The sequence below is a fragment of the Aegilops tauschii genome, chromosome 3, assembly GCF_002575655.3.
Source record: "Aegilops tauschii subsp. strangulata cultivar AL8/78 chromosome 3, Aet v6.0, whole genome shotgun sequence".
In the NCBI taxonomy this organism is placed as follows: Eukaryota; Viridiplantae; Streptophyta; class Magnoliopsida; order Poales; family Poaceae; genus Aegilops; species Aegilops tauschii.
This window is the reverse complement of record NC_053037.3, coordinates 447258926-447275669: the sequence shown is the minus strand read 5'-3', so window position 1 is coordinate 447275669 and position 16744 is coordinate 447258926. Positions and strand designations below refer to the sequence as shown.

The following is a 16744-nucleotide window of genomic DNA, read 5'->3' as shown; positions in this document are numbered from 1 at the left end:
GGAATATACAAGCCAATTTCTATAATGAAAAATTCCCACTAGTATATGAAAGTGACAAAACAAGAGACTCTCTATCATGAAAATCATGGTCCTACTTTGAAGCACAAGTGTGGAAAAAAAAGGATAGTAGCATTGTCCCTTTTTATTTTCTCTTTTTTTTTGGGCCTCCCTTTTTTTATTTGGCCTTTCTCTTTTTTTATTGGGACAATGCTCTACGAATGATGATCATCACACTTCTATTTATTTACAACTCAATGATTACAACTCGATACTAGAACAAAGTATGACTCTATATGAATGCCTCCGGCGGTATACCGGGATAGGCAACGAATCAAGAGTGACATGTATGAAAAATTATGAACGGTGGCTTTGCCACAAATACGATGTCAACTACATGATCATGCAAAGCAATATGTCAATGATGAACGTGTCATGATAAACGGAACAGTGGAATGTTGCATGGCAATATATCTCGGAATGGCTATGGAAATGCCATAATAGGTAGGTATGGTGGCTGTTTTGAGGAAGATATAAGGAGGTTTATGTGTGACAGAGCGTATCATATCACGGGGTTTGGATGCACCGGCGAAGTTTGCACCAACTCTCAATGTGAGAAAGGGCAATGCACGGTACCGAAGAGGCTAGCAATGATGGAAGGGTAAGAGTGCATATAATCCATGGACTCAACATTAGTCATAAAGAACTCACATACTTACTGCAAAAATCTACAAGTCATCAAAAACCAAGCACTACGTGCATGCTCCTAGGGGGATAGATTGGTAGGAAAAGACCATCGCTCGTCCCCGACCGCCACTCATAAGTACGACAATCAAAGAACACCTCATGTTTTAAATTTGTTACATAACGTTTACCATACGTGCATGCTACGGGACTTGCAAACTTCAACACAAGTATTTCTCAATTTCACAACTACTCAACTAGCACAACTTTAATATCACTACCTCCATATCTCAAAACAATCATCAAGCATCAAACTTCTCTTAGTATTCAGCACACTCATAAGAAAGTTTTTACTAGTCTTGAATACTTAGCATATTAGGATTAATTTCCCAATTTAAGCAAATTACCATGCTGTTTAAGACTCTCAAAATAATATAAGTGAAGCATGAGAGAATAATAGTTTCTATAAAACAAAACCACCGCCGTGCTCTAAAAGATATAAGTGAAGCACTAGAGCAAAAACTAGATAGCTCAAAAGATATAAGCGAAGCGCATAGAGTATTCTAATAAATTCCGAATCATGTGTGTCTCTCTCAAAAGGTGTGTACAGCAAAGATGATTGTGGTAAACTAAAAAGCAAAGACTAAAATCATACAAGACGCTCCAAGCAAAACACTTATCATGTGGTGAATAAAAATATAGCTCCAAGTAAAGTTACCGATGGAAGTAGACGAAAGAGGGGATGCCTTCCGGGGCATCCCCAAGCTTTGGCTTTTTGGTGTCCTTAGATTATCTTTGGGTGCCATGGGCATCCCCAAGCTTAGGCTCTTGCCACTCCTTGTTCCATAATCCATCAAATCTTTTACCCAAAACTTGAAAACTTCACAACACAAAACTTAACAGAAAATCTCATGAGCTCTGTTAGCGAAATAAAACAAAACACCACTTCAAGGTACTGTAATGAACTCATTCTTTATTTATATTGGTGTTAAACCTACTGTATTCCAACTTCTCTATGGTTTATAAACTATTTTACTAGCCATAGATTCATCAAAATAAGCAAACAACACACGAAAAACAGAATCTGTCAAAAACAGAATAGTCTGTAGTAATCTGTAACTAACGCAAACTTCTGGAACTCCAAAAAATATACCAAAATAGAACGACCTAGAAAATTTCTTTATTGATCTTCTACAATTTGAATCAATAATTTATCACGTTCTGGTGTTTTTAATAATTGTTTTCGTGAACAGAAAGTTTCTGGAATTTTCAGCAAGATCAAATAACTATCATCCAAGAAGATCCTATAGGTTTAACTTGGCACAAACACTAATTAAAACATAAAAACAAATCTAACCAGAGGCTAGATCAAAGATTTATTCCTAAACAGAAGCAAAAAGCAAAAAAATATAAATAAAATTGGGTTGCCTCCCAACAAGCGCTATTGTTTAACGCCCCTAGCTAGGCATAAAAGCAAGGATAGATCAAGGTATTGCCATCTTTGGTAGGCAATCCATAAGTGGCTCTCATAATAGATTCATATGGTAGTTTAATTTTCTTTCTAGGAAAGTGTTCCATGCCTTTCTTTAACGGAAATTGGAATCTAATATTTCCTTCCTTCATATCAATAATTGCACCAATCGTTCTAAGGAAAGGTCTACCAAGAATAATAGGACATGAAGGATTGCAATCTCTGTCAAGAACAATAAAATCTATGGGCACATAGTTCCTATTTGCAACAATAAGAACATCATTAATTCTTCCCATAGGTTTCTTAATGGTGGAATCCGCAAGGTGCAAGTTCAAAGAACAATCATCAAATTCACGGAAACCTAGCAAATCACACAAAGTTTTTGGAATCGTGGAAACACTAGCACCCAAATCACACAAAGCATAGCATTCATGATCTTTAATTTTAATTTTAATAGTAGGTTCCCACTCATCATAAAGTTTTCTAGGGATAGAAACTTCCAACTCAAGTTTTTCTTCATAAGATTGCATCAAAGCATCAATGATATGTTTAGTAAAAGCTTTATGTTCACTATAAGCATGTGGAGAATTTAGCACGGATTGCAACAAAGAAATACAATCTATCAAAGAGCAATTATCATAATTAAATTACTTGAAATCCAAAATAGTGGGTTCATTAATATCTAGAGTTTTGATCTCTTCAATCCCACTTTTACCAATTTTTGCATCAAGATCTAAAAACTCTGAATTTTTTGGACGCCTTCTAGGTAAAGGTGGCTCATATTCAGTCCCATCATTATCAAGATTCATATTGGAAATCAAAGATTTAATAGGGGACACATCAATAACTTTTAGATCTTCATCTTTATTCTCATAAAAATTAGAAGAACACGCCTTCACAAAGCAATCTTTCTTAGCATGCATCCTAGCGGTTCTTTCTTTGCACTCATCAATGGAAATTCTCATGGCCTTGAGAGACTCACTGATATCATGCTTAGGTGGTATAGATCTATGTTTCAAGGAATCAACATCAAGAGAAATTCTATCAACGTTCCTAGCCAATTCATCAATCTTAGGCAACTTTTCTTCAAGCAAAGCATTGAAATTCTTTTGCGAATTCATAAATTCTTTAACACTAGTCTCAAATTCAGAGGGCATCCTATTAAAATTTCCATAAGAATTGTTGTAGGAATTACCATAATTATTAGAGGGATTACTAGGATACGGCCTAGGATTAAAGTTTCCTCTATACGCGTTGTTACCAAAATTATTCCTACCAACAAAATTCACATCCATAGATTCATTATTATTTTCAATCAAAGTAGACAAAGGCATATCATCAGGATCAGAAGAAACACTTTTATTAGCAAGTAATTTCATAAGTTCATCCATCTTTCCACTCAAAACATTAATTTCTTCTATCGCATGCACCTTTTTACAAGTAGATCTTTCAGTGTGCCATTGAGAATAATTAACCATAATATTATCTAGGAGTTTAGTAGCTTCTCCTAAAGTGATTTCCATAAAAGTGCCTCCCGCGGCCGAATCTAAAAGATTTCTAGAAGCAAAATTCATCCAGCATAAAAAATTTGTATAATCATCCACAAATTCAAACCATGTGTAGGGCAATTACGTATCATTAATTTCATCCTCTCCCAAGCTTGTGCAACATGTTCATGATCAAGTTGCTTAAAATTCATAATATCGTTTCTAAGAGAGATGATCTTAGCGGGAGGAAAATACTTAGAGATAAAAGCATCTTTGCACTTATTCCAAGAATCAATACTATTTTTAGGCAAAGACAAAAACCACGCTTTAGCACGATCTCTAAGCGAAAAAGGAAATAGCTTCAGTTTAACAATATCATTGTCCACATCTTTCTTCTTTTGCATATCACACAAATAAATGAAGCTATTTAGATGGGTAGCGGCATCTTCACTAGGAAGGCTGGCGAATTGATCTTTCATGACAAGATTCAACAAAGCAGCATTAATTTCACAAGATTCAGCATCGGTAAGGGGAGCAATCGGAGTGCTAAGAAAATCATTGTTGTTGGTATTGGTAAAGTCACACGATTTAGTATTATCTTGAGCCATCGTGAAAAGCAAGCAATCCAACACACGAGCAAACAAGAAGCAAGCGAAAAAGAGGCAAACGGAAAGGCGAGAGGGCGAATAAAACGGCAAGGGTGAAGTGGGGGAGAGGAAAACGAGAGGCAAATGGCAAATAATGTAATGCGGGAGATAAGAGTTTGTGATGGGTACTTGGTATGTTGACTTTTGCGTAGACTCCCCGGCAACGGCGCCAGAAATCCTTCTTGCTACCTCTGGAGCACTGCGTTGGTTTTCCCTTGAAGATGAAGGGTGATGCAGCAAAGTAGCGTAAGTATTTCCCTCAGTTTTTGAGAACCAAGGTATCAATCCAGTAGGAGGCCACGCTCAAGTCCCTCGCACCTACACAAACAAATAAAAACCTCGCAACCAACGCAATAAAGGGGTTGTCAATCCCTTCACGGTCACTTACGAAAGTGAGATCTGATAGATATGATAAGATCTGATAGATATGATATGATGAGATAATACTTTATAATAAAGATGCAAAGTAAAATAAAAGGAAATAAAAATAGCTAAGTGTTGGAAGATTAATATGATGGAAAATAGACCCGGGGGCCATAGGTTTCACTAGTGGCTTCTCTTAAGAGCATAAGTATTACGGTGGGTGAACAAATTACTGTTGAGCAATTGATAGAATTGAGCATAGTTATGAGAATATCTAGGTAAGATCATGTATATAGGCATCACGTCCGTGACAAGTAGACTGACTCCTGCCTGCATCTACTACTATTACTCCACACATCGACCGCTATCCAGCATGCATCTAGAGTATTAAGTTCAAAAGAACAGAGTAATGCTTTAAGTAAGATGACATGATGTAGAGGGATAAACTCATGCAATATGATATAAACCCCATCTTGTTATCCTTGATGGCAACAATACAATACGTGCATTGCTGCCCCTGCTGTCATTGGGAAAGGACACCGCAAGATTGAACCCAAAGCTAAGCACTTCTCCCATTGCAAGAAAGATCAATCTAGTAGGCCAAACCAAATTGATAATTCGAAGAGACTTGCAAAGATAACCAATCATACATAAAAGAATTCAGAGAAGATTCAAATATTGTTCATAGATAAACTTGATCATAAACCCACAATTCATTGGTCTCAACAAACACACTGCAAAACAAGATTACATCGAATAGATCTCCACGAGAATCATGGAGAACTTTGTATTGAGATCCAAAGAGAGATAAGAAGCCATCTAGCTAATAACTATGGACCCGAAGGTTTGAGGTAAACTACTCACACATCATCAGAGAGGCTATGGTGTTGATGTAGAAGCCCTCCGTGATCAATGCCCCCTCCGACAGGACGCCGGAAAAGGCCCCAAGATGGGATCTCACGGGTACAGAAGGTTGCGGCGGTGGAATTAGGTTTTCATGGATGCCTCTGTTGGTTTGGGGGTACGTAGGTATATATATAGGAGGATATATAGGAGGAAGAAGTACGTTGGTGGAGCAAAGTGGGCCCCACGAGGGTGGAGGGCGCGCCCGGGGGGGTAGGCACGCCCCCCTGCCTTGTGCTCTCCTGGTTGATTTCTTGACGTAGACTCCAAGTCCTCTGGATCACGTTTGTTCCGAAAATCACATTCCCGAAGGTTTCATTCCGTTTGGACTCCGTTTGATATTCTTTTTCTGCGAAACTCTGAAATAGGCAAAAAACAGCAATTTGGGTTGGGCCTCCGGTTAATAGGTTAGTCCCAAAAATAATATAAAAGTGTATAACAAAGCCCATTAATCATCCAAAACAGAACAGAATATAGCATGAGCAATCAAAAATTATAGATACGTTGGTGACGTATCAATTGTCATATTGCTTTGCATGATCGTACGATAGCTAGCATGATATTTCCATGGCTTGTCCTTTTTTATATCGTTGTTATGCTAGATCATTGCACATCCTGGTACACTGCCAGAGGCATTCATATAGAGTCATTCTTTGTTATAGGTATCGAGTTGTAATTTTTATTTCTTTTGAGTTATAAGTAAATGGAAGTGCGAGGACCATAAATTTTTCATTATTAGAGCATTGCCCCAGTGAGGAAAGGATGATGGAGACTAGGATGAGACTCCGGACAATGAGAGAGAAAATATAAAAAAGAAAAATAATAAGAAAAAGAAATAAAGAGAGAAGGGGCATGCTAGTTCCACACTTGTGCTTCAAAGTAGCACCATGTTTTTCATATGGAGAGTCTCCTATGTTGTCACTTTCATATACTAGTGGGAATTTTTCATTATAGGATTAGATGCACACCCACTTAGCTTCATATTGAGCTTTCATATACTTATAGCTCTTAGTGCATCCGTTGCATGGCAATCCCTACTCCTCGCATTGATATCAATTGATGGGCATCTCCATAGCCCGTTGGTTAGTCGCATCGATGTGAGATTTTCTTACTTTTTTGTCTTCTCTATATTTACCCCTATCATCATACTCTATTCCACCTATAGTGCTATATCCATGGCTTGCGCTCATGTATTGCGTGAGGGTTGAAAAAGCTGAAGAGCGTTAAAAAGTATGAACCAATTGCTCGGCTTGTCATCGGGGTTGTGCATGATAAATACTTTGTGTTAAGAAGACAGAGCATGACAAGAGTATATGATTTTTTAGGGATAGCTTTCTTTAGGGTTGATATTTTGAAAGACATGATTGTTTGTTGGGATGCCTGAGTATTGATGTCTTTATGTCAAATTATAGACTATTGCTTTGAATCACTTGTGTCTTAATATTCATGCCATGACTAGACATATGATCAAGTTTATGCTAGGTAGCATTCCACATCAAAAATTATCTTTTTTATCATTTACCTACTAGAGGACGAGCAAGAATTAAGCTTGGGGATGCTGATACGTCTCCGTCGTATCTATAAGTTTTGATTGTTTCATGCCAATATTATACAACTTTTACATATGTTTTGCAACAATTTATATGATTTATTGGAGTAACCTATTGATCCAGTGCCCAGTGCCAGTTCCTGTTTGTTGCATGTTTTTTGTTTCGCAGAAAATCCATATCAAACGAAGTGCAAACGCGATAAAAATTTACAGAGAATTATTTTGGAATATATGTGATTTTTTGGGAGGTGGAATCAACGCAAACGGAGGCCCACGGTGCCCACAACCCACCAGGGCGCGCCTAGGTGTCTTGTGCCCTCCTCGAAGGTCGGTTGGGGCCCTTCTTCTGGCGCAAGAAAGATAATTTATGGAAAAAATCGTGTAAAAATTTCAGCGCAATCGGAGTTACGGATCTCCGGGAATTTAAGAAACGGTGAAGGGCCAAATCTGGAGAACGCGAAACAGAAGAGGACAGAGAGACAGATCCAATCTCGGAGGGGCTCCTGCCCCTCCGCCGCCATGGAGGCCATGGACCAGAGGGGGACTCTCCTTCCATCTAGGAGGGAGGCCAAGGAAGAAGAAGAAGAAGTAGGGGGGCTCTCTCCCCCTCTCTCCCGATGGCGCTGGAGTGCCGCCGGGGCAAGGATCGTGACGGCGATCTACATCAACAATCTTGCTACCGTCAACACCAACTCTCTCCCCATCTATGCAGCGGTGTAATACCCCTTCTCCCCGCTGTAATCTCTACTTAAACATGGTGCTCAACTCCATATATTATTTCCCAATGATCTATGGTTATCCTATGATGTTTGAGTAGATCCATTTTGTCATGTGGGTTAATCGTGATCTTGGTTAGTATGATTGTATATTTTATTTATGGTGTTGTCCTATGGTGCCCTCCGTCTCGCGCAAAAGTAAGGATCCTCGCTGTAGGGTGTTGCAATACGTTCATGATTCGCTTATGGTGGGTTGCGAGAGTGACAGAAGCTTAAACCCGAGTAGGTGGGTTGTTGGATATGAGATAAAGAGGACTTGATACTTAATGCTATGGTTGGGTTTCATGACCTTAATGATCTTTAGTAGTTGCGGATGCTTGCTAGAGTTCTAATCATAAGTGCATATGATCCAAGTAGAGAAAGTATGTTAGCTCATGCCTCTCCCTCGTATAGAATTGCAAGAATGATTACCGGTACTTGTTCTCGATTGCCTAGGGACAAATGACTTTCTTGTTGACAAAAGATATCTACTTTTATTACCTTGTAATTTATCCGTAGTTTTATTCTCGCAAAGTACTCGTAGTTTTATTCTTGCAAAATAGTTTCACACTTGTTTTAGGTAAAGCAAACGTCAAGTGTGCGTAGACTTGTATCGGTGGTCGATAGAACTTGAGGGAATATTTGTTCTAGCTTTAGCTCCTCGTTGGGTTCGACACTCTTATTTATCGAAGAAGGCTACAAACGATCCCCTATACTTGTGGGTTATCAGTCCCCAACACACCAAATACAATGATAATTTGTATAGGTGCACTAGTTCGGCGAAGAGATGGTGATACGAGTGTAGTAATGATAGTAGATATTGATTTTTGTAATAGGAACAATAAAAAATAGCAAGGTAGCAATTGATAAAAAGGAGCACAAATGGTATTGCAATGCTTAAAAATGAGGCCTAGGGTCCATACTTTTGCTAGTGCAATCTCTCAACAATGCTAATATAATTGGATCAAATAACCATCCCTCAAAGTGCGATGAAGAATCACTCCAAAGTTCATATCTAGCGGAGAACATAAGAAGAAATTTTTGTAGCTGTTCTTTTCGATCGATCTATCCAAGAGTTCGTACTAAAATAACACCAAGTTATTCTGTCCGATCGATCTATAAAGAGTTCGTACTAAAATAACACCAAGTTATTCTTTCCGATCGATCTATCAAGAGTTCGTACTAAAATAACACCAAAGCAAATTCAGATTCATGATACTCAACCCAACACAAAGAACCTCAAAGAGAGCCCCAAGATTTCTACCGGAGAAATAAAAGACGAGAACGTGCATCAACCCCTATGCATAGATTACCCCAATGTCACCTCGGGAATCCGCGAGTTGAGTGCCAAAACATATCTCAAGTGAATCAATATAATACCCCATTGTCACCACGGGTATTCATATGCAAGACATATATCAAGTGCTCTCAAATCCATAAAAGTATTCAATCCAATAAAAACAAAATCTCAAAGGAAAAACTCAATTCATCACAACAAGATAGAGAGGGAAACACCATATGATCCAATTATATTAACAAAACCCGCGATACATCAAGATCGTGACATCTCAAGAACACGAGAGAGAGAGGGAGAGAGAGAGAGATTAAACACATAGCTATTGGTACAAACCCTCAGCCCCGAGGGTGGACTACTCCCTCCTCATCATGGTGGCCGCTGGGATGATGAAGATGGCCAGCGGTAATGATTTTCCCCTCCGGCAGGGTGCCGGAATGGGGTCTAGATTGGTTTTTCGTGCCTATAGAGGCTTGCGGCGGCGGAACTTTTGATCTAGGGTCATTTTTGATGGTTTCTCTATTTATAGGATTTTTTGGCGTCGGTTTCATGCAAAGATTGGCCTCGAGGTGAGCACAACCCACGGGGGCGCGCTTGGGCCTCCTGGCGCGCCCCGGTGTCTTGTGCCCTACTCCTTCACCTTCTGGTCCTTCCACGAAGCTTCGGGGGTCTCTTTTGTTCCAAAAAAGATCGTCAAAAAGTTTCAGCTCATTTGGAGAACTTTCATTTCTGCACAAAGAACAACACCACCGTAGTTCTGCTGAAAACAGCGTCAGTCTGGGTTAGTTCCATGCAAATCATACCAAAACCATATAAAATTATTGTAAACATGGCATGAATACTTTATAAATTATAGATACATTGGAGACGTATCACAGGCGCTGCAAAATCCCGCACGCGCGAGCAACCGGTACTATGGTGCAACACATACGAACAATATGAAACAACATATAGATAAAGTTCAAATAGCATAGTTCAAACCCATCACCACGAATATAGTCCATACGATACAAATAAAGACAGATAAAAACGATACTGTGATGCAAATATACTAGATAACTACTCCTTGTTGTTGTCCTCCTCGGTGGTGTAGTCCGACAACAGAAACGGTCTTCCCACCAAGGATCATTGTCGTCAAAGGTCGACGCAGATCCCAGTTCGCATTGCGCTATCGCCAGCGCCTTCCGCGCACGCCTGTCCGCCCGATCCGCGGCTCGCTGCGCCCTCCTCTGCGGCAACATTCTCCGGGAAGCGCTCGCGCCACTCCGCCATGGCGTGCTCGTCCGCCTCGGCGATGAGGAGGCGGCACTCTCGCCTCCGCTAGATGCAGCGGTCCTCGTCGGTGATTAGTCGCGGCGGAGGCACGAGGTCCTGCGCCTGTTGGCTCGTCTGCGCGTCCGAGAAATTCATCTGCGAACGTGGCCTCAAGAGGCGCCACACCGCCGTGTCATACGCGCGAGCGGCCTTGTGGGCGGTCTCGAACGTCTCGAGACCGAGACGTGTATTACCGGAGCGGATCTCCGCGTAATACATGCTGGCGGGGTGGGTGCGGACGTCGTGGTAGCCGGAGCTGCTCCGGGCGCGCGGCGGCTTGTCGGCGGCGGGGAAGAAGGCACTGGAGGCGGGGGGGCGCTGGAGGCGAGGAACAAGGTCGCAGCGGCGGCGGGAGGCGCTGGAGGCGAGGAACAAGGTCGCAGCGGCGGCGGGGCACCAGAAGCGAGGAGAAGAAAGGAGAGAGAGACGGAGGATGGCGGGCTCGCACACGAGGGTTTTATAGAGCGCACCCGACGCCACGCACGTTGCCGCTTTTTCGCGCGTGCAGTTTTTTCTGCGCCTGCTGAAGGGCGCCAAACCGGCCCGCGCGCGCTAAAAACTTTTTTTCTCGCGCGCGTTGTATCTAGCCTGCCTGTTGGAGATGCTCTTACGCTAGTCGCAGCAATAGTAGTGTTGTTTGGCTATGCTCTGGTCCCGAGGACGAACTTGTATCTCCGTGATTGTAATCCTGACGATTGAGAAACACAAGTTCTATTGTAAAAAAGAAATATTCATGCTGTACCACGAGTATATTTATGGATTATAACAACAAAATAAATGCATAGGTAGTAGCTACGAAGAACTCGAAAAAAGATACGTCAATACTTGATTTGAAGCCTGAGCTCTGAACCACCGGGAGTCCGGGACGCATGGGAGGGCGCAGGTCGCTCACATCTCGGCGGCCACCCGCTTGTACAGCTCTTCCTTTTCGAGGCGCGGCGTGGCGACGACCTGCAGCGGCGTGCGCATGAAGGTGATGAGCCCGGGGGACTCCATCATGTCGAGGTCCTCCGTCCGGGTCCCGTCCGGCAGCGCCCAGGTGAAGTGGTGCAGGAGGTGGCCGATCATGGACGCCACGAGGTTGATCCCGAGCTGCGCGCCGGGGCACACCCGGCGGCCGGCGCCGAACGGCAGCACGCGGTAGTCGCAGCCCTTGATGTCGATGTTGTCGTGGAGGAAGCGCTCGGGCCGGAACTCGAGCGGGCTGTCCCACGCCTTGGGGTCGCGCGCGATCGCCCACACGTTCACCGTGACGCTGGCTCCCTTGGGGATGTTGTAGCCGGCGACATTCACGGCGGCGCTGGCCCTGTGCGGGAGCATCAGCGGCGTCGCCGGGTGCAGCCGGAGCGACTCCTTCACGACGGCCTGCAGGTAGGGCAGGTTTGGGAAGTCCGTCTCCGACAGCACCCGGTCGCAGCCGACCACCCGGTCGAGCTCCTCCTGCACCTTCTGCTGCACCACCGGGTTCCTCACCAGCTCCGCTACCGCCCACTCCACGGTTATCACCGTCGTGTCTGTGCCGGCGGTGATCATGTCCTGCTCGCGCGCACACATGTGAGTGAGTGACTAATATGGTGAGCGAATCAAATCAAATCGCGATCACTAATATGGACGGCGGCATTAATTCAATTGATTGATTACCCAGAGGAGGCCAATGACGGTGTCGTCACTGAGGTCGTACTTGTCCCGGAGCGTGAAGAGCGCGTCGACGAAATGCTGCTTGCTGGCGCCGCTCCGCTGGAGGGCCCTGGCGTGCTCCTCCATGATCTTGACAGTGAGCCGGTCGCGCCGGTCGCCGTGGGCCTGATAGGCCACCTCGTCGACGGGCGTCAGCCAGCGGAGCCACCGGATGTGCTCGGCGATGGACAGCGACGCGCCGATCTTGATCCCGTTGTTGACGATCTCCTTGAACTCGCGTCCCTGCTCGTCCAGCTCGCCCGCCGCGGTCAGGAACCGCTTCCCGAAGGCGAGGCGCGTGATGTTGTTGAAGCCCACCATGGCGAGGAACTCCCGCACGGCCACCGGCTTCCCTTCCTTGCCGGCCCGGTGCACGGACTCGACCATGGCGGTGACCTCGTCCTCGCGGACGGGGCGGAGCGCCTCGAGGCGGCGCGGCGTGAAGAGCTCGAGGTTGCAGAGCTTGCGCACCTTGATGTAGTGCGGGCCGTAGTCGGCCCAGATGAGGTCCATGCCGCCGCGGCTGAAGCGCTCCGAGGAGCGGTTCCGCGAGCGGTCGGCCAGGTGCTGGTCGTGGGTCCTGAGCACCTCCTGCGCCAGCTCCGGCGTGGACACCACCACCATCGGCGTCGAGCCGAACCAGACCGTGATGATGGGCCCGTACCGGGCCGCCCACTCGGCGAAGCACCGGCAGCGCACGGGCTGGATTTGGAAGAGGTTGCCCAGCACCGGCCACGGGCGCGGCCCCGGCGGCAGCCTGCCGAAGCGGAGCCGGTTGAGGACGAGCGCCGTGACGGGGATGGCCAGGAGGGCCAGCGCCACCGGGAGCAAGGTGGCCGTGTCCATGGCTCACTGTTCTCTTCTCGCCCGGAGTGGGAGTGGTGGTAGGTACGGGAGCTCCGGTGGACTGTGAACTTTCCTGGTCAGCATGCCCGTGTATTTATTTGTATGGACGGACACACTCCTGGGTACCTACCACCGCGCGCCTAGGACTTCACAACCATTCCTGGTTCATCTGTGCTTGAGCTCATGGTAGGCCCCATGAATCGACGGCGGTTCATGTCGAGCGTGGTCCTTCATAAGTCGTAATGTTACTCACTCACGTGTACGCAGGGGATCCGTATGGAAGTATCCTGGTAGCGAATCGTCCACGTTGTCGTCTCCACGACGATCGTCTCAGGTTTGTTGTTTGCATCGAGAGGGGTAGAAAATCGGTTGATGCGTCGTCTTCTCACGATGCAGACTATTCTGTTCCACTTTAGCTACATATCAGCTGACTGAGTTTTAAGTTTTGGGTCAGTCGATTTTTTGACCGTTGATTGCTGCTCCAAGATGTATGCTAGTTGTTTTTTTTCTTATTGTGTGCTGCATCTTGTATTGGGCTGGGCGTTTTTTACTGTCCTGTATTTTGGGTCAGTCGATTTCTTTTTGGGCTGAAGCCTGTTATATGTTTTCTTATTAGGCTGTTTGCGTGTGTTTTTACTTCTGTTTTTTTTTCGGTTTTCATGGGTATATTTTGGATGTTGGGCAAATATAAAATATATACACGTAAGTAATGTATAATTTGTGTGTAAATTGTAATTCTGTGAAAAATGCACTATTATGTGCCACTATTCATTTGTTCTTAGATTACGCAAATTTTGTCAGTGTTTGTTTTAGATTATTTTTACTATTTTCTTTGTTCTTAAATGGTAATATCAATGCCATATATTCATTCTTTCTTTTGTGGATTGCTTTATTTTTTATTCCAGATTTCTGTTCCTATGCGTTTTTTTTCCTTTTTTCTTTCCTTTTATTGGTTAGTTTTGTTTCCATGTGTTTTAGTTTTTTAAGTTTTTTTCTTTACGCATTTTTTGGATGTTGAGTGTGTGTAAATATATGCACACAAGTACTACATGTATACCTTATATTAGAGTATGGAAATTTCACTACTATATGTTTCTTCTTACATATTATAAAAACTGCAATTTTTGTACTAATCTTGACAAAATTTTAGTTTTAAGTTTTTATTTCACTTTCTCTCTTATTTAAGGGTAATACCAATGACACTAATTCATTCCTTCTTTGAAACCTATTTTTTATGTAAATTCTACTAGTATATGTTAGTTCTTGCATAGCTATAAAAAGTGCAATTTATGTGTAAATTATGTGCAAATTTACCATGATTTTTTTATTCCTTTCTTCCTAAAGGGTGGTACCAATGCCACTACTTCATTCTTTTTTAGAAAATGTTATATTTTTGTGTGTTTACATAAGTATACACACAAGTACTATACGACATGTGTGTAAATTATAGTAGAGTGCAAAATTGCAATATTATATGTTCGTTGTTTGCATATTACTAAAAGTGCAATTTCAGTGCAAACTTTATTATTTTAATTTTGTTTTAGTTTTTTTATTTTCTTTCTTCTTAAAGGGTTTCATTCTTCCATAGAAAACTTTATTGTTTTGATTTTGTTTTTGTTTTTATTTTATTTATTTTCTTTGTTTAGAGGCAATACCGATCTCATTCCACTAGTATATATTTTATTTTATTTTTTGTTTTTAGGGTCCAAGCCTGGCTGTAAAAAACTAAGCGCCTATCAAATAATTGCCCTCATAACAAGGATAAACACTCACTCAATTTTAATGTAATCTGTGTGCGGTTCATTCCGTTATCTAAAAATTGCATTATTATATGCTTATTTTTGCATAGTATGAAACAATGCAATTTCTGTGCCAACCGTGTGCAATTTTCTACCATTGTTTGTTTTATGTGTGGTCGCATATGCACGGGCATGCATGTAGCTTTTCAGCCAACATGCTAAGCCAGCTCATGTACAAATGTGCTTCTAGGAACTACTAGTTAGGCAATTTTGTCGGTAGTTTTTGTCTTTTGTCAGTTTTTGGCTGAATGTAATTATATACAAACAAATAACATATAATATGTGCCAAACTTGCATGATTATGTGATTGTTTTGCATATTACAATAAAGTGCAATTCCGGTGCCAAGTTGTGCACAAGTTTTTTGTCTTTCTTCTTAAAGGAAATACATTATTTTAGTTACACTATGTGTAAATTATAGTAGAATGCGAAAAAGTACTATTATATGCTTATTCTTTGCATATTTTCGAAAAGTGCAACTTCAGTGCAAATTGTGTGCAAGTTTTGAAAGTTTTTTCTCTTTCATTTTCTTTCTTCATAAAGGGTTTCATTCTTTCTTAGAGAACTTCATTATTATGATTTTTTTTTAGTTTTTTTGTGAAAGGGTAATACCAATGCCATGAATTAATTCTTCCATACAAAACTCTTTTTTTAGTTTTTTTTCATTTTTTGATTTTGCTTTAGTTTTCTTTTCTTTTCTTTTGTATGGGTAATACCAGTGCCACTAATCCGTTACTTTTAGAAACACTTTCTTTGTGGAAATCTCACTATAATATGCTAGTTTTGCATAGTAATAATAAGTTTTCCATATATATGTATGCATAAAAATAAATATGTGTGATAGTGCTATTCATCGGTGAGATTGCACATGTATAAAAATAAATATACATCCGTGAGATTGCACATATAGCCACAAACCATTGCATGCAAATATGTGTGAGAGTACTATTCATCGGTCATCTTGTTGTCATCATTGTGTATATTATAAGATAGTGCAAATGCTGTGCAAACCTTATGCAAATTTTGTAATCATTTTTTTCTTCCTAAAGGGTACATTATTTCTTAGGAAACTTCATTATTTTATTTTATTTTATTTTTGTTTCATTTTATTTTTCTTTTAGGGTAATACCAATGCCACTGATTCATTTCTTCTTAGGAAACTTTTTTGTTGTGAAAATTCCATAATTATTATTACATATTATAAAAAACCGCAAGTTCTGTGTAAATTGTGTGCTAATTTTGTCATTATAAGAAAGCGCAAGTTATGTGTAAAAAAGTGCATGTTTTTTCTAAACGGATTTTTTATGTTGTCATTATATAAACGCACAACCTATGTGTAAATTTGACATGCATTGGTCCACTCACTGGGCGCTGCCTCACTAGATATTGCAATGCAGCAACACGTCTCATCGTAGTTGAGTCAATGGCCTCGTTTGACGATTTCTAGCGCTTCGTGGATGTTCTCTACTTGCAGTTTGGGCCCGATGTCATTGCTGGGCGTTGTTGGCTGCTACTCCCACCGCCCGATTAGTGCACATGTTAATTTAGGCCAACTCCGTATGCAGCATTTAGTGCACATGTTAATTTAGTGCATTAATTTAGGCAGCATGCATGTGCACTAATCTACTCCGTATGCAGCGTACTTCCTCCGTTCCTAAATACTTGTCTTTCTAGGCATTTCAACAAGTGACTACGTACGGAGTAAAATGAGTGAATCTACGCTCTAAAATATGTCTACATACATCCGTATGTGATATTCATTTGAAATGCCTAGAAAAACAAGTATTTAGGAACGAAGGGAGTACATGTTAGCAGTTTAGAGTGTAGATTCATTCATTTTACTCTGTATGTAGTCACTTGTTGAAATGCCTAGAAAGACAAGTATTTAGAAATGGAGGGAGTAGATTAGTGCACATGCATGCTGCCTAATTTCAATCAAATTGCTAACATGTATGTCGT

General features: G+C 42.0%; 1 protein-coding gene across 2 annotated transcripts; it reads right to left on the bottom strand.

The window, feature by feature from the left end:
- Window positions 1-9358: 9358 nt before the first annotated feature.
- Window positions 9359-13098, bottom strand: LOC109731922 (cytochrome P450 98A1). Of its 2 annotated transcripts, XR_006672339.2 has the most exons (3): window positions 12106-13078; window positions 11290-12000; window positions 9359-11152 (listed from the first exon to the last, which is right to left on the bottom strand). XR_006672339.2 is itself a non-coding variant. In XM_020291097.4 (2 exons), exons 1-2 carry the CDS (start codon window positions 12985-12987, stop codon window positions 11353-11355), a joined length of 1530 nt encoding a protein of 509 aa, XP_020146686.1. In that variant the 5' UTR covers window positions 12988-13098; the 3' UTR covers window positions 9359-11352. The 2 variants fall into 2 exon arrangements, 1 of the variants encoding a protein (XP_020146686.1); XM_020291097.4 differs by having other exon boundaries at window positions 9359-12000; window positions 12106-13098.
- Between the last annotated feature and the right edge of the window lie 3646 nt (window positions 13099-16744).